The sequence below is a fragment of the Lepus europaeus genome, chromosome 10, assembly GCF_033115175.1.
Source record: "Lepus europaeus isolate LE1 chromosome 10, mLepTim1.pri, whole genome shotgun sequence".
In the NCBI taxonomy this organism is placed as follows: Eukaryota; Metazoa; Chordata; class Mammalia; order Lagomorpha; family Leporidae; genus Lepus; species Lepus europaeus.
In genome coordinates, this window is record NC_084836.1 from 94869839 (window position 1) to 94892598 (window position 22760).

General features: G+C 46.6%; 1 protein-coding gene across 1 annotated transcript in view; it reads left to right on the forward strand.

Annotated features, from left to right (window-relative positions):
* The first annotated feature begins 11251 nt into the window (after positions 1-11251).
* Positions 11252-22760, forward strand: part of FERMT1 (FERM domain containing kindlin 1) — a 47508-nt gene continuing 35999 nt past the window's right edge. Inside the window, exons 1-5 of the mRNA XM_062202285.1 lie at positions 11252-11335; positions 13285-13457; positions 16193-16426; positions 19727-19873; positions 21356-21569. Coding sequence (XP_062058269.1) covers positions 13307-13457; positions 16193-16426; positions 19727-19873; positions 21356-21569 — 746 coding nt within the window. The 5' untranslated portion in view covers positions 11252-11335; positions 13285-13306. The remainder of the gene's footprint in view (positions 11336-13284; positions 13458-16192; positions 16427-19726; positions 19874-21355; positions 21570-22760) is intronic.

Genomic DNA, 22760 nt, shown 5'->3' on the forward strand with positions numbered 1-22760 from the left:
CCTAAGGTTCAGTCTCCTCAGCTGTAGACGTGTGTTCTCTCGGGTGAGCAGGACTGAACAAGATAGTGCATGCAAAGACGCAGGCACCGTGCTTACCCGGGAAGAGCATGTGGCTTAGCAGTTACGACGCCCATGCTCCATATCGGAGTACCTGGGCTCAGTACTCAGCTCTGTCTCCCGACCCCAGTGTCCTGCTGGTACAGACCCAGGGAGGCCACCATGATGGCTCAAGTGTTGGGTTCCTGCCACCCATGTAGGGGGACCTGGACTGAATTCCAGCTCCCAGCTTTGTCCTTGGCCCAGTCCCAGCGATCATGGGCATTTAACGAGTGAACCAGCAGATGGCAGCTCTCCTTCTGTCTCTCTCCCTTTCGAGTAAATAAATATTTTTTTAAAAGAAACAGAGAAAGGAAAAGAAAGCAGAAGCTGCCTGGGTGACCTGGTACACGCAGGCTTGAGCTCACACTCCCAGTGGTCAAAGGTTGGACACAAGTGGGCCTTTTGCAATTTCTACTAAGCTTCTGGGCCTCGATCTGCCCCGAGCCCTACCCCAGGAACATCCCCTTCTCGGAACAGTAATGCCAGAGAGATACTCGCAGTGGCCTTGGGAGCCCTAGGCTAAACCAGACTCAGAAGAAGAATGACACACTTCCTGCAAGTAAGCAGTTCGACAAGACACAGCCTGTCAGAGACCAGCGAGGATTGAAATCCAGACTTTCTGAAATCATCTTGGGACCGTCATGAAATGCTAGAGGTCAGAGAAGAGAGACCCGACAATGACAGGTCACTGTGCTCACAAGCCTAGTGTGGGGAGGGGAGGAGGCACGGGGCAGAGAATGATATACATTATTCATTTTAAATTTTTGATCAATTAAAATTTGTCCTTGAGTAAAAGCAACAGTTTTGTACCTTCCTGTGGCTGTTTTTTGCTCATTTTCTGAGTGTCTAGTAGACTCTTTAAGCTGGTATTTATGTTCCTCTGAGAGGCTTCTCGGATTATTTCTGTGATGATTTTTTTCCTTCATGCTTTAAATAATTTTAAATTTAGAGCTGCATTGTGGCACAGCACTTGAGACCTCAGTGTCCCATATTGGATAGCTGATTCCAGCCCTAGCTTGTCCACTTCCAATCCAGCTCCCTGCTAATGAACCTGGAAAAGCAGCTGTAGATGACCCAAGTGCTTGGGGCCCTGTCAGCCATGTGGGAGACCTGGATGCAGTTCCTGGATCCTGGTTTTGGCCTGGCCCAGACCTGGTTGGTTGTTGCGGACATTTGAAGAGTGAACAAGTAGATGGAAGATTTCTCTCTCTCTCTCTCTCTCTCTCTCTCTCTCTCTCCCTCTTCTTTCCCTCCCCACTTTCTCTCTCACTCTACCTTCCAAATAAATAAATAAATCTTTTAATTAAATAAATAATTTTAGACTTCACAGAAAATGTGCAAAAATAGCACACACAGACCCTGTATCCCCTCTACCCTGTTTTCCCTTGTTAGCATTTTATATAACCACAGCACAGCGTGGAGACCAGGAAATCAGTATTGATGTGATACTATTACCTAATCCACATGTTCAAATCTCATGGGCTGTCCTACCCACATCCTTTCTCTATCCCAGGATCCAATCCAGGATCTCACATTGTATTTGGTTGTCGTGTCTCTTCTAGTCACCTCTGACCTGGGATACTTCCTCCATTTCTTTGCCTCATGACCTTGACATTTGCCAAGAATATTAGTGGTTGACTTTCCAGGCTATCCTCCGATCTGGGTTTGTCTCACATCTTCTCATGACTAAATTGAGGTTGTGCATTTGGGGCAAGAATGCCCTAGAAGTGATGTTCGGCACTTCTCAGTACATCAGACCAGAAGCGTGTGATACCAGCATGCATTATTACACATACTAATTGTAATCACTTGGTTAAGATCACACCTACCAGTGTTCTCCACTTATGTTACTCTCTTTCCCTATGCAATGAACAAATACCTTACAAGGAAGTACTTTGAGACTCTTCAAAGATCCTATTTCTTATCATACTCACTCATTTTAAAATTCATCCAACACTCTTTTTTTTATAAAGACGTATTTATTTATTTGAAAGAGTTACACAGAGAGAGGAAATGCAGAGAGAGAAAGGTCTTCCATCTGCTGGTTCACTCCCCAATTGGCTGCAACAGCTGGAGCTGCGCCAATCCAAAGCCAGGAGCCAGGAGCTTCTTCCGGGTCTCCCACGCGGGTCCAGGGGCCATCTTCTACTGCTTTGCCAGGCCATAGCAGAGAGCTGGATTGGAAGTGGAACCAGCGCCCATGTGGGATGCCGGCACTTTAGGCCAGGACATTAACCCACTGCACCACAGCACCAGCCCCCCCATCCAACACTCTTGCCTATGCCTATTACCGTGTTGTATGGTGATTGATGAATGTTTTCTATTTTTATCATTCCTTCTACATTTATTAATTGGAATTCTACTCAAGGAAGAGCTTGCCTTTATCCACCACTTGTTGGCTTTTTCAGATTCGTGTTTCAATTAGTATGGACTGAACAACATTGACTTAGTTCTGTGTGTTTTAATCCATTATTACCTTACTTACCCTGTTGTCCCAATTTTCCCAGAATGGCTCAGATGAACTCCTTCTGGATGCTTCCTGGCTCATTTAGACAACCCCCCATCATTTTCAGGGAACTTCTTCACTTCCCAGTGTCACAAGATGGTCTAGATTCATCTTGGATTTTCCTGCCCCAGCTCTGGAGTCAACCATCCCCTGAAGTCAGAACAGGCTCTTCTCTTAGCCAATGGAACAAAATAAATCATCCCACAAGTCCATTCCAAACTTCTGCTCATCGGCCAAAGAAAATCACATGGCCACACCCAAAATAAAGGCACAAGGGAGTACAGTCACCCCTTCATATCTCTACATTCTGTATCTGTGGATTCAATCAGCCTTGGTTAAAAAATATCCCCCAAAAAAGCTGTACTGGGCCGGCGCCATGGCTTAACAGGCTAATCCTCCACCTGGGGCGCCGGCACACCGAGATTCTAATCCTGGTGTGCCGGTGCCGCAAGGCGGAGGATTAGCCTAGTGAGCCACAGCGCCGGCCCTCCAAGGTCTTTCTTTAAAACATATTGAACTCTTTGTTGGGCCACAAGAAGAATCGAACTGAGCATCTCCCTAAAATCAACAGTATCCATATTCTTTTTTAAAGGTTTATTTCATTGTTTATTTTTTTAATTTTTTTTTTATTTATTTATTTGACAGGTAGAGTTATAGACAGAGAGAGACAGAGAGCTCTTCCTTCCACTGGTTCACTCCCCAAATGGCCGCCAACAGCCAGAGCTGCGCTGATCCGAAGCCAGGAGCCAGATTCTTCTTCCTGATCTCCCATGTGGGTGCAGGGCCCAAGGATCTGGGCCATCCTCCACTGCCCTCCTGGGCCACAGCAGAGAGCTGGACTGGAAGAGGAGCAACCGAGACTAGAACCCAGCGCCCCTATAGGATGCCAGTGCCACAGGCAGAAGATTAACCAAGTGAGCCATGGCGCCGGCCCCTATTTATTTGAAAGGAAGAAATACAGAGAGACCCACCACCTGCTGGTTCACTCCCCAAATGGCCATAATGGCTGGAGCTGGATGGAAGAACCAGGACTCAAACCGGGGCTCAGATGCAGGATGCCAGCACTGCAGGCAGCAGCCTGACCCACTGAGACACAACACCAGCCCCTGTATCTATACTCTAAACCTAATAGTATTAGAAATAAAGACACCTATAATAACTTAATAAATCACAGTACTGTTCTGGACACGTTTTGTACACACAGCAGGTGCATGAAGTCTTTCAACCATCCTCATAATGATGCTATTACAAAGATTCTGCTTATGCATTTCCCAGCAACAGCTGCTTGTAACAACTTTAGTTTGAATGAGGGGGTAGGAGGTTTGGGATTTTGGGTTTTTTGTTTTGTTTTGTTTTGTTTTGCAGCCCAAATAATGGTCCATTAACTTGGACCCTCAGCTGCAGCAGACAGAGCCTCTCCTGGCGAAGGGGAGGCTTAATCCATGTCCGCCTGCCAGCTGCCTGGCTCTGAGCAGTGCACATCTTCTCTATCAAGACTGCTTTAAAAAAGGAGTGGGGCAGTTATTTAGCCTGGCAGTTGCCACGCCGGTTAAGATGAGCGTGTTTTATAGCAGAGGACCCAGGTTCAGTACCTGGCGCCAGCTCCTGATTCAGCTTCCTGTTCATGCAGATCCTGAAAAGCACTTTTCTTTCTCAAGTCATTTGATTCCTGCCACCCACGTGGGAAACCTGAATTAAATTCCTGGCTCCTGGCTTTGGCCCGGCTCAGTTCCAGCCATTGTAGGCATTTGGGAAGTAACCCAACAAATGGGAATGCTGTCTCTCTCTCTCTCTCTCTCTGCCTCCTCCTTCCCACCCCATACCTCTCCCTGTCAGCCTCTCAAATAAATAAGAAATCATTAATGTAAATCAACATTCTGAATATTCCCTGCCACTTAATATTACAGACTCATTTTGCTTGCAATCTGTGTCCTTTTTTAAAAAAGATTTATTTTATTTATTTGAAAGACAGAGTTACAGAGAGAGCTAGAGACAGAGAGAGTCTTCTATCTATTGACTCACTCCCCCAAAATGGCCGCAATAACCGGAGCTGAGCCAATCCGGAACCAGGAGCCAGGAGCTTCTTCTCAGACTCCCATGTGGGTTCAGGGTCCTAAGGGCCTGGGCCATCCTCTATTGCTTTCCCAGGCACAATTGCAGGGAGCTGGATCAGAAGTGGAGCAGCAGAGATTGGAACCTATGCCCATATGGGATGCTGGTGCTACAGGCCGGGGCTTTAACCCAATGTACTACAGTGCCAGCCCCACAATCTGCATCTTTACATATCAGATACAACAGCTGGAGCAAACATTTTGACACTGCAAGAAAAGAGTCACTACTTTTCCTAAAGCCACACCTGCTGTACCCAATGAACCCACTACCAAATTCTGTGTCTGTCAGGATTTTTAGGCACAAATAAGAATCCACTCTGCCTATTTTGAGTAGAAAACGAATTACTCAAATAGTAATAATCGTGGAATCTTTGGGACAACAGGAGAGAATTGGTGCTAAGCATCAAGAACAATGTCGGAAATGATATGACAGAACTGACATGAAGAGGGAAGGACCATTGCAGCATGTGAACTTGACTTTCCTGCACTTGGTACTGGCAGGCACCAGCATCACTTCTGCAGGATTTTGCCCTTTTGGCCTCCAGGAAACCATCACCACTGCCACTACCAGTGCCCCAGGCACCCCTGCCACCACCTTGGCAGGAAAGATGGAGCTCCAACTACTCCCTGCCCCTGCACCTTACTCACTTCCAAATTAAGTATCTGAATGTCAGCGCCTGGATCACAGACCCATGCAAGGGAGGTTGGGATTTTGAGTTCTGACTTCCACACTGAGATTAAAACAAGGATTTCCACAATAGCAAAGAGGACTTTCTAAGGATGATGGGCAGCCATGAATATGACTGATGTCCACTATGATCACTGAGATAGTTTAAAGTGAGGAATGCAAGACATCAAGTCATATATTTGGAATATTTTCACTTGCTTAAGGAACAAAATAGTTGCCATGCATGAGCTATCTCTGGAAGGTTCCACAGGAAACAGGTAGCTATTATCTCCAGGGACAGGAACATAATAATCAAGGATGGAAAAAAGACTTGATTATCACTGTTACTCACTTGACCTTTTGATTGAGATGGGTGCAAATTAAAGCAGGAGAGAGAGGGAGGAAGGAGGTGGGGAGGAAGAGAAGTGAGCAATGGATAGATGTTTCTTGTCTCATTCTCAGTGCAGTTCTGGAGAAGGACTTTTTACTGTTCTTTGCTCTCCCCTCCCCCCTTCTCCATCCAGTACCTCTAGACAATCAGGCCACACCCTTTCCACCCTGGCAAGGAGAGAATGGTAGAACTTGTCTGGGCATAGCTAGTGTTCATTATCCCTCCAGTTGGAAAGGAGAGTGAAGCTATAATAAGCACCTTCTCCATCTTTGCCCAGGCAAAACGGACTCTCCGCACACATGAACACAGCTCCCACTTTGTGTGCCCCAAGGACTCAACACAAAGAGAAATACCTTTTGTGTATCTGTGTCATTTCTCAGTGTCCACACTTTCAGCACGTCTGTGAGCTGGAGACGATAATAAAGAAATGTATCTTGAGTGACACCATATGGGTTTTGTCAAATAAAATCAGCAGTCAGGGAAAAACTGACTACAAGAGGAAGGAAGCACCTTGGGCTTTAACAAGTTCAGGTAGCTGGGACTTTCAAAGGCCCTCTGCTCACTGCTTCCCTTTGTGCTCAGTGAGCGTGGAATGACTGCCTTGCTCAGCCAATCCACTCACATTCCAAATGATCACACACTATAACTTACTCATTGTACATCACTTTATCAGTGTCCGGGCAACGGGTCATAGACGTGTCAACATTTGTACCCTGGACACGTGAATTTTGAGGTCGGGGGAGATCACTCCTCTTTATCCTCCATGCTTCTGCCACCTGAATCACTATAACTATCTGCTGACTCAAAGTGTTGATTTTGCTTATTTTATAAAGAAGGTAAGCGTATGTGAAAATATATGTCAAATACATGAAAATCTGAAATCCATAATACACTTTTTTTTATCTTTTATTTAATGAATATAAATTTCCAAAGTACAGCTTATGGATTACAATGGCTTCCCCCGCCCCATAACTTCCCTCCCACCCGCAACCCTCCCCTTTCCCGCTCACTCTCCCCTTCCATTCACATCAAGATTCATTTTCAATTCTCTTTATATACAGAAAATCAGTTTAGTATATATAAAGATTTCAACAGTTTGCCCTCACATAGCAACACAAAGAATACACTTTTTTTAAAAGATTTATTTATTTATTTGAAAGAGTTACACAGAGAGAGAGAAGAGGCAGAGAGAGAGAGAGGGGTCTTCCATCACTAGTTCACTCCCCAGTTGGCTGCAACAGCCAGAGCTGTGCCCATACAAAGCCAGGAGCCAGGTGCCTCTTCCAGGTCTCCCACGTGGGTGCAGGGGCCCAAGCACTTGGGCCATCTTCTACTGCTTTCCCAGGCCATAGCAGAGAGCAGGATCAGAAATGGAGCAGCCGGGACTCAAACACCCATATGGGATGCTGGCACTGCATGCAGCGGCTTTACCCACATCAGAGCACCAGCCCCCATAATGTACTTTTTAACCTACTCCTAACTCAGAACCTTCGGGGATGGGTCAGACCTGTGTTACAAGAATGACAGTAACCAGTGCATAGGTAAAGAATAAAATTAAATTAAAAGCCTGGGACACATCCTGCGGGTGAAACTCACAAATAAAGTGTTGAACAAAGGAGGGCAGACACATAATGATGCAAACCATCTGTCTGTTTGTATAACAGACAGACAGCAACAAAATCTATGGGTTTGAAGTCAGGATAATAGTTACTCCTCATGAGAACTAGAAGGGACCACTAGATGTCTTCTGGGAACGAGGGATGTTTTGTTTCAGAATGGGAGTTCATACACAAGGGTGTCCCTTCTGTGACAATTCATCAGCTGTATATGCATGGTTTGTGCTCTTGGAGGTATATATGCATATGTATCTCAAAAAGTCTAAGGAAAATGGAATCAAAAGTTTCTTTGGGGGCCAGAACCAAGGCGCAGTAGGTTAATCCTCCTCCTGCAGCACCAGCATCCCATATGGGCACCTGTTCTAGTCCCGGCTGCTCCTCTTCCAATCCAGCTTTCTGCTATAGCCTGGGAAAGCAGTGGAAGATGGCCCAATCGCTTCTCGGCCTTTTGGCTAAGATCAAGTGTGGAAGATGGCCTGAGGACTTAGGCCCCTGCACCCTCGTGGGTGACCGGGAAGAAGCTCCTGGCTCCTGGCTTCGGATCAGTGCAGCTCTGGCCGTCGCGGCCACCTAGGGAGTGAACCAATGGAAGGAAGACCTTTCTCTCTGTCTCTTTCACTGTCTGTAACTCTGCCTCTCAAATAAATAAAATCTTTTTAAAAAAAGTTTCTTTGTGGGCCATCAGTGTGGTGCAATGGGTTAAGCTGCCCAGACCTGCAACGTTGGCATCCCATATCAGAGTGCCAGTTCAAATCCCTACTGCTCTGTATCTGATCCAGTTCCCTGCTAATGCACTGTGAAGGCAACAGAAGACGGCCCAAGTACCTGGGCCCCTGCCACCCATGGGAGACCCAAATGGAGTTCTGACTCCTGACTTTTGCCTAGCCCCAACTATTGTGGCTGTTGGGAAGTGAACCAGCAGATGGAAGATCTCTTTCTCTTTCTGTCTCTCCTTCTCTCTGTCACTCTACTGTTCAAATAAATAATTCTTTCTAATTTTTTTCTTTTGGTGCAAAAGAATTTGAAATCCATGCATTTAAGGGAGTGTTCAAAAATTTCATCAAAATGAATTATTATGAGTAAATCACTCATAGTTTTCAAACAAATTTTGCATCAAAATAAACATCTTTTAAAATTTTTATGTATTTACTTAATTTGAAAGGCAGAGAGAAAGAGATCTCAATCATTTGTTCACTCCTCAAATGTCCACAAAAGCAATGAACTCAATCCAGGTTTCTGATGGTGGCGGCAAGAACTCAACCACCTGAGCCATCACCTGAACCAGAGAGACAGAGACAGAGACAGGCAGAGCGAGATTTTCCATTCAACAATTTACTTTCAAAATGTCCACAACAGCTGCAGGCTCTATCCAGGTCTCCAACGTTGGCGGCAGGGCAAGGATCCAAGCACTTATGCTACCATCTGCTGTCTCACAGGGTACACATTAACAGGAAGCTTGATGGGAAGTGAAGGAGCCGGGACCCGAACCAGGCACTCAGATATAGAATGCAGGCATTCCAGACAGCAACTTAACCACTTCACCATGAGCCTGTCCCTAAACTTATCTTTCAACTCCATTTTTTTCACAAACTTTTTTTTTAAGATTTATTTATTTACTTAAGAAGCAGAGTTACAGACAGAGACAGGGGAGACAAAAAGAATCTTCCATCCAATGGTTTACTCCCCAGATAGTCACAAGGTCCATAGCTGGGCCGATCCAAAGCCAAGAGCCAGGAACTTCTTCCAGGTCTCCCATGCAGGTGCAGGGGCCCAACCACTCAGGCCATCTTCCACTGCTTTTGCAGGTGCATAAGCAGGGAGCTGGATCAGAAGTGGAACAGTTGGGACACGAACCAGCACCCATATGAGATGCCAGCTACTACTACACCACAGCGCTGGCCCCTTTTGTAGCACTCTCAGATATATACACATTCACACATAAATAACCAGAAAGCCCCTGACTTATGATTGTTCAACCTTCCCCTTTTGGGCTGTTCACCTCTTTGGGGCATGAACCCCACAAGCATTCAATGTAAACCATAATTCAAATTTTGAATTTTGATCTCTTGCTATAGTAGGATCCTAGCTCATGATGCCAGGCAGGCAGCAGCTGGCATGCTCCCCATCAGCCCTGGGATCACAAAGCAGACAACCAACGGACACTGTAGGGTGCCGTGTGGCTAAGCCATGGTGAGCCTTTCTGGTGTATTAAACACATTTTCAACTTGGAATATTATCAATTTATGATGGATACCAGGATGTAGCCTCACTGTAAGTTGAGGAGCATCTGTACAATTTCCATTAAAATTTTAATAAATAAATTGGCCAGGAGGAAAGCTTAAAACCAGTTGAATTCTTGAGCACAACTCAGATATTTATACTAAATGAAAAACCAAACTGGCATAAATGGAGCCATGAAGGCTTCAAGGTCACACAGACAGATCTTGAGCACAGTTGAAGCTCCAGCTAGCAGAATCTCCAGAAAGCAGAGCTGGAAACACCTCCTGCCGGAGATGAGAGCACATTTGTGCAGCTGGTGTTGGGCACGTGGGGAAGTGGAACCAGACGGCAACTGACTCCATTCCCCCATTGACAAGCTGGATCCAAATAGGAAATCACGCCTCAAGTTTGTTGACAGTATTCAACAAACATTTCAAAATTTACTTAAAATGCTCCCAACTTTAATAATCCCTGGATAAGACAAGATTCAAGAAAAAACAAGAGCTGAACTTCTACACTTCATAATATTTTTTATTAAAACATTATCACTGGGGTCCCACTGTGGGGTACAGTGGGTTAAGCCCCCATCTACAATGCCAGCATCCCATTTGAGCGGGGCTGGCTGCTCCACTTCTGATCCAGCTTCCTGCTAATGCACCTGAGAAAGCAATGGAAGTGTTTGGGCCACTGCCACTTACGTGGGAGGCACTAATAGTTCCAGGATGGAAGATACCTCTTTCTCTCCACCCCCCACCCCCGGCCAGTAACTGCTTTTCAAAACAAAATAAATCTTTAAACACTAAGATTGTACTGCAAGCTTTATGTACCTGATGAAAAAGGCCAGTCTTACTCTGCGTGAAAGTCTCCCTGGGAAAGGCAGGCATTCCTACGCCTCTGCCCATTTTACGGAGCAGGAAACTCCAGCCGCAGGCTTGCAGGGCAGTAAGCACTCAATAACATGTGTGTTACAGGAAGGAAGGACTGAGACTGTGTCAATAGCCCAAGGTCCCCACCCTTCCTGGGTGGCCCAGCTCTTTCCCAAGAAGGAAATCCGACTACCCCAAGGTGACCGGCGGGGCTGGGCCCTGCGCCGCCGCCGGGGCCTTAGATCAGCGGCACCTCATCCTCTTTGGGGTTTTCTATCATCCTCTTACTCAGGGATGAATCGCCCATGATAAGGCTCCTTGCGCCAGCCAGCAGGCGGTAGTCTTCCAGCCAGAGGGCATAGCCAGCCACCCGGTTTTCGTCATCTGGGCTAGTCCCGGGCACCCCCGCAGACAATGAGAAAACCGGAGAAATCACAAGATGGACCACAAAGGCTGAGCGGGTGTCCCCGGTCCTCCTGGCCCTCCCGCTGCCGTGGCACAGCCACCTTTTGCCCTTCAAAAACAAAAAGAAAACTGCAGACTGCGCCTCCTCTCCCGCCAGCGCGAGACTCAGCAGGCCCGGGGCTGGGCGTGCCCTCGCCTGCCCCGCCGCCGCGCGCCAGCCCCGACCATGCAGCTGGGGGCGCGCAGGGCGGAGACCGTGCCCCCTGCGCACCGCGCCCGGCGAGGTGCGGGCACCCAGCCTCGGCGGGAGGCCCCGGGACAGCTGGGCCCCTGAGCCTAGCAGAGCTGTAGCCGCCCCGCTGAACTTGGAGTGGCCTCTGCCCGGTGCTCTAGGGGCGCAGTTCACTGGCCGGTCTGCAAGTTTCCTTGGAGGCGACAGAGTCCAGGAAAGGAGGTGGGTGCTAAGGGGCTAGGGCTAAGGACCCGGGCATCGGGAGGCTGCGATGGGCACCGCTGACCCCTAAGCCCCCCGCCCCTTTACCTTCTGCAGCTCCTTGCATTTAAATGACTGTGGAATTGAAAATAGTACCAGCTCCGTGCGCCACCTTCTCTCGCCCTGCGCCTCTGGCCGCTGCCTTTAACTGGGGTGAGGGGCAGGTGTTTGTTGTCCACTCAAGATCTGCAGAGCTGGCAGACGTGGGCAGAGTGGCCTTTGGACGCAAAACACCCCCAAGAGCTTCCTTCCAGGGGGAGCGCTGGAACCTGTTCCCCGCACCTTTTTGCTTTCTTTCTTCTTTGCATTTCCTACGCGGAGCTTCGCCCCGGGGAAGCTGCGTCTGCAGGGGCTCTTGGCCTCTTGCCGTGGTCTCCTCCGGTGCGTTTCGGGGCTCAAGTTTGCTGCTCTCCCCAGCAAGTAACAGCTTGCTGCGGATGAGAGGTTCGCTCAAAAACGAAGGTGCAGAAAGATAGGGAAGGAATGTGGGGAAACCAGATTGTCTGATTTTAGACTGGATCTCATTATAAGGAAATGGCCAATCTATCGCCCAAGGGAGCAGTGTTTTGATCTCACAGGTTAGGAGAAGAGAAGAAGTTGCATCCGATTGCCAGGGAAACAAGCAATCAGGAGTCTTGGCAACTCAGAAGTGTGCATCACGTGGAGCTTGTGAGGAGTGCAGGGTCTCTTGACGTGCCTGCTTCTGCAGAAAATCTGCATTTGATTAGAGATGCCCTGTTGAAGGAGTTCGAGTGCATTGCTCTTCATTTACGGTAGCCCTTGTGAAAGCATGGGTCTCTTAGAAGCTGTCAGTACATAATAAAGTGAAAAAGAGTTGTTATCATGATTTAAATGGTTTTTATTTTAAGTGTTTGAAACAACCCAGAGTAGTAGCCGTATTTCTTTCTGTGTAAAGTAAGAGAGAACTGACATCTCAAGGTTTGCTTAAGTTCTGCCAGTTTTGGATTCTGTTCCGATGGTCACCCTACAATGTCCCAGGGTTGATACTGCTAGGTTTTTGCCTTCCCAGAGCCTCAAGTGAGGGGAAATGAAGTTCGCCTTGGAGCTTGAAGTTCTCACCCCCATCTGTACTTAGAAATGTTAGTTTTTTAGGTCTGTCACTGCCATTTTTCCATCTTTTGCCAAAAGTGTATCTAAAACCTCAATTTGTATATCAATTTTACATGATACAAAAGCAGGACCTTGAATCAAATACATGACAGTAATTATTAATGCCTACATCTTGGCATGCACTCATGTTAAAGCTACATGTTATACTGTAATAACTAAAATAGACATTTTTTGCTATATTTTTATTTTTGGAGATTCCATGCTACAAGTTACTAATATTTTTGAGAGGAATGTATTAATACATACGTAGTAGAGATAAAGAAAGATGTAATGGCATCCTTTTGACAAGTCAGCTTTATGAAGTGTAATTTGCACACAACAAAATGCATTGAACTGTATATTTAAAATCTGCATTTTACTGCATGGGAATTATACCTCAATAAAGTTTATTTTTAAGAAATATATCATGAAGGAGTGCCATAGTTTATTGCCTGCTGCTAGAATAGTTCAGAGAAAGTCAAGAAAAAACAAAAGAGGAGGAAAGTGAAGACGGGTACACTGGGTGGACAAAGGAAAATGCAGCCAGGTGGTCCCGAAAGAGTGGATGAATAGAAAGACGGAGTCCATCCATTTAGGTGATCTGAAGCCATTTTTATAAGACTTCTTAAAGCTAAGATGCTGAATTTAACCTCTAAGGCATTGGGTACACTGCAGTTTTTGGAAGAGGAAGCTAAAATGAAAAGCAAAAAATTAGAAAAAATAAAGTTGTGTCCCGTAGAATCTCCCGGCATGTTCCAGTTTCTTCCTCATGTTCTGCTCTGTGTCTGCGTTTCCACTAGTCAGACACCTGCCTGTGCCACAATGCTGTCGTCCAGTGACTTTGCATCTGCTTCCTGGGAGCTCGTGGTGCGTGTTGACCACCCAAATGAAGAGGAGCAGAAAGATGTCACACTCAGAGTGTCTGGAGACCTGCATGTCGGGGGAGTGATGCTCAAGTTGGTAGAACAGATCAGTAAGTTACTCTTGCCTTGTGATTTCTCTGTATTTGAAATCCTCTCTGGTGCATCCCCAACGAATAGGAGCCTTCTTGTTATCTGGGATCTGATCAGTTAGCTTTTCTGATCACTCCTTTTATAATGGCCCAAAGTAGCAAGCACTTGCTGCCTCCGAATCTCACCCAGGAGGAAGGGGAGAATCCGGGGACTGTGCGAGAGCCTCAGGTTGAATCCAGTCACCCACCTTTGGGATCACTTGAGTGCTAGATGGCGAACTAAAGCTCCCCAGCTGATTTAATGCCCATTCCACTGGTGACATCTCAGGTGGCCCTGGGTGGCAGGAAATTAGACTACTACTCTGTTGGTTCCCTGCTAATACTTGGAAGCTCAGTCTTCAAGTTAGCTGGATGCTCCGTGTCTTTAACACTCTGTCTGTATAAACAAAGGAGAGCCAACATCGTGTTCGTGTTCGTAGAATTTAACAGTGTTGTTTTCTTTGTATTTATTTTTATTTCCTGTCCTCCATGCTGGCTTCTCATTTACACTAGTGAGAGAAAGTCCTTTTTAAGTAAATGTAATATGCATACAGAAAAGTACACCTATCCATACCTCTTATCAGAGTGCTTGGGTTCCATACTCACCTCCTCTTCTTCACTCTAGCTTCCTATCCATGCAGGCTGTGGGAGGCAGCAGGTGCTGGCTCAAGTCTGCCACCCACCTAGGAAACCTGGATTGACTTCCTGCCTCCCAGCCTTGGCCCTGTCCCCACCTTTCACAGGAATCTGGGGAGTGAACCAGCAGGAAGCTCATTGTCTCTCTCTCTCTCTCTTGCTGAGAAGTAAAATAATTATTATTGAAAGTGTTGACTTTAAAAAAAAAATAGATACGCCACTTTCTACTTATACTAACAGCATTGAAGGAAAGGTTTTCTTATTTAAAGCAAGAGAAAGAGACTATTTAAAGAAAAAGGAAAATACTGGGGCCTCTTAATTTCACAAAATAAAAGATTAAATACTGACTCCAGCAACACTGAAAGGAAAAAACTCGGATGCCAACGTTGAAGGAAAGATTTGCCGTTAATGCCTTCAAAGCAAGGGAGCGAGTTTTCAACTCTGATTTCAGCGTAGAACTTTGGAAGCAAGGGAGGCAGGGCTGGCGAGTACTGGACGTTACTGAGAAGGCTGAGGTGTCAGCTCTAAGGCCGTCCTGTCTGCACTCTCGCTGGGGACCACTGGTCCTGCCGTGTGACGCCGTGGTGCAAGCACACATTTCTACAAAAGAAGAGAACTTCGCTAACCAAAGCCACGTGCTTCTGGCCTTCCTAGAAAACATCATGGCACCCAGGGGTGTTAAGGACAAAGATGCTAGCATTTATCATGAGCAAACATTTTATGTGTCTGTTCCTTCCACAGTATTTATTTTATTTTTTTTTAACTTTTATTTAATGAATATAAATTTCCAGTGTACAGCTTATGGATTACAATGGCTTCCCCCCCCCCATAACTTCCCTCCCACCCGCAACCCTCCCCCCTCCCGCTCCCTCTCCCCTTCCATTTGCATCAAGATTCATTTTCAATTCTCTTTATATACAGAAGATCAATTTAGTATAAAGATTTCAACAGTTTGCACCCACACAGAAACACAAAGTGAAACATACTGTTTGAGTACTAGTTAAGCATTAAATCACAATGTACAGCACATTAAGGACAGAGATCCCACATGAGGAGCAAGTGCACAGTGGCTCCTGTTGTTGACCCAACAAATTGACACTCTAGTTTATGGCGCCAGTAACCATCCTAGGCTGTCGTCATGAGTTGCCAAGGCTATGGAAGCCTTCCAAGTTTGCTGACTCTGATCATATTTAGACAAGGTCATAAAAGACAGAGTGAGGATAGTAACCAATGATCCTAAGAGTGGCATTTACCAGGTTTGAACAATTATACAGCATTAAGTGGGGAAGAGGACCATCAGTACACACAGGTTGGGAGTAGAGCCATTGGTGGTAGAGCAGAGGTTATGATTACAAAGGAATGAGGCCCAAGTGCACTAGACAGGGCCTAGAACAAAGGACAGAGTCATTATTAGAGGAGCTAAGAAAGGTGCTGTCTAAGCTACAATGAAGTTTTCTGATTGAGAGGCAAATATTTATTTTTTAAGATTTATTTTTTAAAGATTTATTTATTTATTTGAAAGGCAGAGTTACAGAGAGGCAGAGAGAGAGAGAGAGAGAGAGAGAGAGAGGTCTTCCATCTGCTGGTTCACTCCCAGATTGGCCACAATGGCCGGAGCTGTGCCAATCCGAAGCCAGGAGCCAGGAGCTTCTTCCAGGTCTCCCATGTGGGTGCAGGGGCCCAAGCCTTGGGCCATCTTCTACTGCTTTCCCAGGACAAAGCAGAGAGCTGGATCGGAAGAGGAGCAGTCAGAACTTGAACTGGTGCCTATATGAGATGCCAGCACTGCAGACTGGGGCCTTAACTCTTACCTCGCTGCTCCACACTAGCAGCCCCTCTGCAGTATTTAAACGTAGATGCTAGGTCACGTGAGGGTCACCTGTGTTCTCCCTGCCTCGCCTCGGGGGTCTTTGGAGAAAAGCCAGGGACTGTCGGGCCTGGGACTGGAAAGAGGCAGGGGGCTGAGGAGGTGTTGTTTGTTGCAACTTCTGCACACCCCGACCTGGGCTCTGGAGTGCCTGGACCCTCCCCGCAAGTCTCACCCTGGTTCACGGTATTCTCTATGTTATCCGTTCTTGCAGACCTGCCGCAGGACTGGTCAGACTTTGCCCTTTGGTGGGAGCAGAAGCGTTGCTGGCTTCTGAAAACCCACTGGACCCTGGACAAATGTGGAGTTCAGGCGGATGCCAAGCTTCTGTTCACCCCCCAGCATAAAACTCTTCGCCTTCGCCTGCCAAACATGAAGACAGTGCGGTTGCGGGTCAGCTTCTCGGCTGTGGTGTTCAAAGCTGTGAGTGACATCTGCAGGACCCTGAGTGAGTACCCTGTGCCCTGTGGACTCTCAGGAGTGGACGGGAAACTGGTGTTCGCCTCCCGCCTGCCTGGCATGGTGGGCTCAGGGACACTCATTAACGGCACACTTCAGCCCAGTTCTGGGTACTACAGACGTCTAAGAGGCGTTAAACCAAAGATACCAGCATAAATCAGATTCATTTCCACAAACCTTACAACTATTTCGAAAGAGGGTGATAAAAAGCAGAGCCAGACCATTAAGATTACCCATCCCAATTCATTTCTCCAAGCTATACTCAAACCAGTATTACAGTTAAGACAAAAGAGTTCTGTTACACCTGTCCTCACTCTGCGGCTCGTGTGACTGTAGTGGTTTTGAGATAGTGGTGTTGCAACATCTTAATTGTTTCATTAACACCTGGCTCTACTAAATTGCTGTGTCTGCAAAAAGCACTTTTGAACCAGAACACTACACGGACTGATGACTGGAAAGTCATTTCTTTATAGGTTGGTAGCCCATGAGCTTAACATTTATGTGACTCTATAAAGAAAGAGAATCTTGTGCCATGAGTATACTCTTACTTTATATTTTCTGAAAGTGTATTTTTTGATTCCAAGGTCAAAGTCAGCCCATGGTACTGCCTAGATACTATGTCACTGAGTAAGCTATCTTCTTCATTAAACTATGCGCTGTGTCATTCGCTCACTCAGAGACTGTTCACTAAGCACCAGCTATGCACCAGGGGTCGTGATGAGTGCTGGGGATACATGAGTGATAAAGATGACTGAAACCCCTCCCCTCCTGGTGCTAACATGCTGGCAGGCAGAGACAGAGCACAACCAATGCATGTAATAAAAAGAAAAGACCATAGGGTAGGTGGTAGAAAGCGGTAGGTGGTGAAACAAGGGGGGAGGTGCCAGCAGGATGGGGAAGGCCAGTGTTGGGCAGTGGAGACCGAGGAAAGGTGTGAGAGCAGAAGCCACTCCATGAGCAGCTCTATGCTCCCAGCTCCTACACGATGCCTGCACACAGCAGCTGCTCAGTATGTGTTTGTAGAGTAAGTGAGTGAAAGTTCCAGTAGTCTTCCTGACAGCGGCTGGGCAACTGGCAGGAGCACATGCACTGTGTTTTCAGTGATATTATAATAGGGATTTGAAAAACAAGACGACTGTCTTTTATACATGAGTAAATAAAATCGCATCCCCCACACACTGCTGTGGACTGGAAGCTGGAAGCACGCCTCGCAGCTGAGCCCAGCACGTGAGATTTCAGGAAAGTAGAAGCATTCAGATGTGACTTTTCCTGAAGATACCATTCATGGTGGTTCCAAGAGCTCAACCTCGTACTTCTTTCCTTTTCTTTCCCTTTCTCTTCCTTTCTTTTCTTTTCTTTAATAACTTATTTGAAAGACAGTGTTGCAGAGAAAGAAGAAAAACAGCGAAATATTTTCCATCTACTAGTTCACTCCCCAAGTGGCTACAAAGGCCGGGGCTGGGCCAAGCCAAAGTCAAGAGCCAGGAGCTTCTTCCAGGTCTCCCTTGTGGGTTCAGGGGCCCAAGCACTTGGGCCATCCTCCACTGCCTTCCCAGGTGCATTAGCTGGGAGCTGGCTTGGAAGTGGAGCAGCCAGGACTCGAACCAGAGCTCAGGAAGCAGCTAAACCCATTGCGCCACAGCGCTGGCCCCTCAATCTGACATTTCTAATCATTGCTTTTTATATCTAATCAATTGAAGCTAACTCAAATTTAGCAGGATAATGCTTTTTCTGTTTAAAAAAGACACAAATTTTGGACTTGTAGATATGGGGGTTTTGTTCTGCTGTCTGTTTTATCTTCACTGATCATGCCTGAAGTTCCCGCTCACCACCAGGCTGCTGTCTAAATTGTGCATCCAAAATGGTCATAGGTGCACACTGCAATCTTTCGATCAAGTGTGCTCGGTGACCGGGAGGAGTCCGGTTCAAGTGCTGGCCTCGGTCTTGGCACTGAGCACCTGTGAACTGAGGAGACGGAAGGTGGAAGGGCCCACAGAGCTGAGACAGCCACATTCCTTAGCTTTTAGCTGGGACTGTAGCCAGTCAGTGCAGTTAATGATTGTCTGCCAATCTGATCAGCAATTATAAATATATTTGGTGAATGAGGAAATGGGGAATGCCAGTCTGACTTCTGGAAGCAGATCTCGAGATAAGGATGCAGGTGCAAGTAGTTTGGGAAGCGATGCCAGGGAATACTGGTGGGAGTAGGGAAGTGAGACAAGGAAGAGAAGATCACCAGTCAGAAAGAGTATGTCACCAACCAAGTCACGCCATGGCAACTGGGGTCCCTAGGAGACAGCATAGACAGCCCCAGGGCTGTCCCACCCAGAGGACAAAGTGTGTATGCCGCACTCTCATCAGCCGCTGAGGGCTGCTCTAGGGACCATTCATTCCCTGACCACGTGGACTGTTTTACAGGCCCTGACCCTGGGACGTCGGGTTGGCAGGCACTGAAATGGACAGGGCCAACAGGAGATGGGCAGGCCTGGGGACACCTGCCACAGGCAGAAAGGAGCTGCTGGGCTGGAGGTGGGAGAAAGGTTTTCAGGACCTGTGATTCATAAGGAAAACAGCAAGTGAGACCCTTGGTGGTTGTTTTAAAAAACAAAAAAAGAAAAAGAAAAAGTGGGAGAGAGGAAGGGAGGGAAAGAAAATTGGTAGTAAATAGGTGACACAGAAGAGCGAATGGGGACAGGTGTTTGGCACAGCAGTTAAGTCCCTGCTCAGGACACCCAAAGCCATTATCAGAGTGGCTGGTTCGAGTCCCTGCTATTCTGCTTCCAATCCAGCTTCCTGCTAATTCATACCCTGGGAGGCAGCAGGTGAGAATCAAGTACTTGGGTCCCTGCCACCCATGTGGGAGATCCAGCTGGAGCTCTGGGCTCTTGGATTTGGCCCAGCCCTGGCTGTTGCAGGCATTTTGGGAGTGAACCAATGGATGGAAGATTTCTCTCCATCTCTCTCTCTCTCTCTCTCTCTCTCTCTCTCTCTTCCCCCTCTATCTCTCTCTATAACTCTGCCTTTCAAATAAATAAAATATACCTTTTTAAAAATTAAAAAATAAGCTAGGAATGTTATCAGACTGAATCTCCAGACACTATTTTCTCCACCGTATGTTCCCCTTCTGTTTTTTGATGCACCAACCAACTAGTTACTTTACGTCTCGTGAATTTCCTGAGAAATTGCTTCAAATGCACAGAATGGCTCTTAGGAGGGATTTTCTTTGTGCTTTTCATTTTACTTCTTTTAAATTGCTATTTGTTAATTTGGGGTTTTATTTTACATTTAGATATTAGAAGATCAGAAGAACTGTCCTTATTAAAACTTTCTGGTGACTGTTTCAAGAAGAAGAAGAAAAAAGACAGAAGTAATAAGGAACCTGTAATTGAAGATGTACTAAACCTTGAGAGTTCTTCAACAAGTTCAGGTTCACCAGGTGAGATTTGTGGCACGAGTTTTGACGTTGCTTTAATTTGTGAATGTGGAGTAAAACCCACCAGGAAAATGTTCATCTCCCCATACTCCCAAACAAAGGAGGAATAAAATTGCAGAGTTTTTTTAAAAACAAATCTGCTCAATAATCTATTACTGTTATTTTAAGATTATTTTATAGATTTTGAAAGGCAGAGAGAGAGAGAGAATCTTCCCTCTGCTGGTTTACTCCCCAAATAGCTGCAAATGGCAAGGACTGAGCCAGGCTGAAGATAGAAGCCCAGAGTTCTCCCAGGCACATTAGCAGGGAACTGGATAGCGGCTGGGACACTCTGACATGAGATGCCAGAGTGGCAAGTGGTAGCCTTACTCGCTGCACCACGCCAACCCCAGTAATCTATTATTTTAATAGTATATCTTGGGGCCGGCGCTAGGGCACAGTAGGTTAATCCTCCACATGCAGTGCAGGCATCCCATATGGGCGCCGGTTCTAGTCCGGGCTGCTCTTCTCCCAATCCAGCTTTCTGCTATGGCCTGGCAAAGCAGTAGAAGATGGCCCAAGTCCTTGGGCCCCTGCACCCACGTGGGGGACCAGGAAGAAGCTCCTGGCTTCAGATCAACCGAGCTCCGGCCATTGTGGCATTTGGGGAGTGAACCAATGGAAGGAAGACCTTTCTCTCTGTCTCTCCCTATCACTGTCTGTAACTCTACCTCTCAAATAAATAATAAAATCTTTTTAAAAATGGTATATCTTATGTTGTTGATGTATGCAAAGTTTAGTACAATTGGACATGAATTTGGGATAAAAAAAAAAGACTGATTTTTAGAAGAGAAAAGTTGGATCCCTTGAATACACGTCTGTCTTCCTGGTTCTGTTTTCATGTGGTTCCTTCCTGGATTCAGTTTTTTTCTAGGGCAGATAAAAGTTATGGAGGAGTATTACCATTTCCTTTTTATATCAAATAATCAGATCTCCAGCTTTCTTGTAACACTGAGGCCTTTCTGACAAGTCAATTAGAATATAAAGCAAAAAAGAGGGTATTTGGACTTTATGCAGGTTAGAGTCAGATGATCAGCATGCTGGACTGGTCAGTGCCGCTCTTTGCTAAAGGAGCTGGGAAACACAGGAGGTGCACACAACACAGCTGCGAGGGCTCCAGCTCTCTACTGAGCATCCTAAGACTCCTGCTGAAAGAGGAGAGCTTTGGATTATTAGAAAAGAGATGGACCCTAACGTTCATCTGGGTTAGTTTGGGGAAGCTTTTGTGTCTGATTTCCCACGTTTTCCAAGAGGTGAATATAGAGACAAGATTGCTTCCTGTGTATAGCTCATCTCTCTACCGTGGTGACTCACAGGATTATTCTACGTGGTACAAACCTTGAAGGCCAAAATTCAGTTTAGTGTAAGGAGTGTGAATAGCAATTTTGCTGAGGATCCCCACTGCCCTGAGTCTCACGTCAGAATGCCTGCTCCCTTGTCTTTCAGTAAGTCCTGGCTTGTACAGTAAGACCATGACTCCAACATACGACCCCATCAACGGAACACCCGTGCCATCCACCATGACGTGGTTCAGTGACAGCCCCCTGACGGAACAGGACTGCAGCATCCTGGCCTTCAGCCAGCCTCCCCAGCCACCAGACGCGCTCGCTGACGTGTACCAGCCTCGGACTCTGCTTGACAAAGCCAAGTTTAACGCAGGGTCAGGACATGGCCCATTTTGCTTCTCTCTGAACTGCTGCTGACGAAAGCGAGGGGCGGGGTGTTGACTTTTTAATATAGTAGACCTGGGGATCATTAGCAAAAGTTGATGCTGAATTTATCGACAAAAAGGGAGGGAGGGAGAATGCAGACTTTGGCCATTTCAGTACATTTTAAAAGAACAGGATGTAGGTGCTTAGATAACGGAATACCATACTGGATACTAAATCCTCGCCACTGTGGTGTGCAAGTGTATTTTGTGGGCTGTAGAATGGCAGTTCGGGAGTGTTGTCTCTGCAAGCCAGCAGGGGAGCTGCAAGGTGGCCCGCGGGCTCCCACTTCTCTTGTAGGATATCACTTCTCTCTTCAGGAGGCAGCGAGACCGGGAGCCCTGTTTGAAGTGACTCAGAAAACACACCCAAAGTATTTCCCAAACCACCATTTCTTTGACTCCCCCTTGCCACTAAAAGTCAAAGTTGTTGGCAGCATTTAATTCTCTTTAAGAGGTGTCTCTGTGTCCCCCATTCAGACCTGGGGCACCCCTGCACCTGCTTTCAGGGCCGCATCTCTAGTACCGTCCCTCTTGACCGTCTCCACTGCTCACTCACCACCCCACCCCCCACCCCCCGTCTGTCCTTTAAGGCTGCACTGTCCCCTTCTCACACATCACCATTCGGGAGCGATCACTTCCCTGTAGGTCTTGCTCCTTTATTATGAAGCTTGGTCTCCCCAGCTGGACTGTCAACTCCCTGGAGGATGGAGGTGACTTGTTGGTCACCCTTGTTGCCCCACAGGGCATCAAATGAAAGACATTCAAGGCATTTTTAGTCGATGTCATTAGATGACAATCAGCACCTTATGGTTGTCTTAGTAGCTTTTCATCTCCACCCTTCACTCCTCACCATTATCTGTTTTTATTTTTCAATCTTAGGAATCTTTTACTCAGTACAGAAATCACCAGCCACGTATGGATATCTAAATTTGAATTTGAATTGAAATGAATTAAAATGGGGCACTATTCACATTTAAATACTTGGTAGCCACCTGTGGCTAGAAGTTCACATATAGACTGCAGACATGAATATTTCTCTCATTGAAAAGTTCTAGACAATAAGATCGAGCTGGCTTTAAGTGAACCACCTGGTACAGTGGAGAACTAGTGCGGAGTCTCATGCTGGCTCCACCACATAGT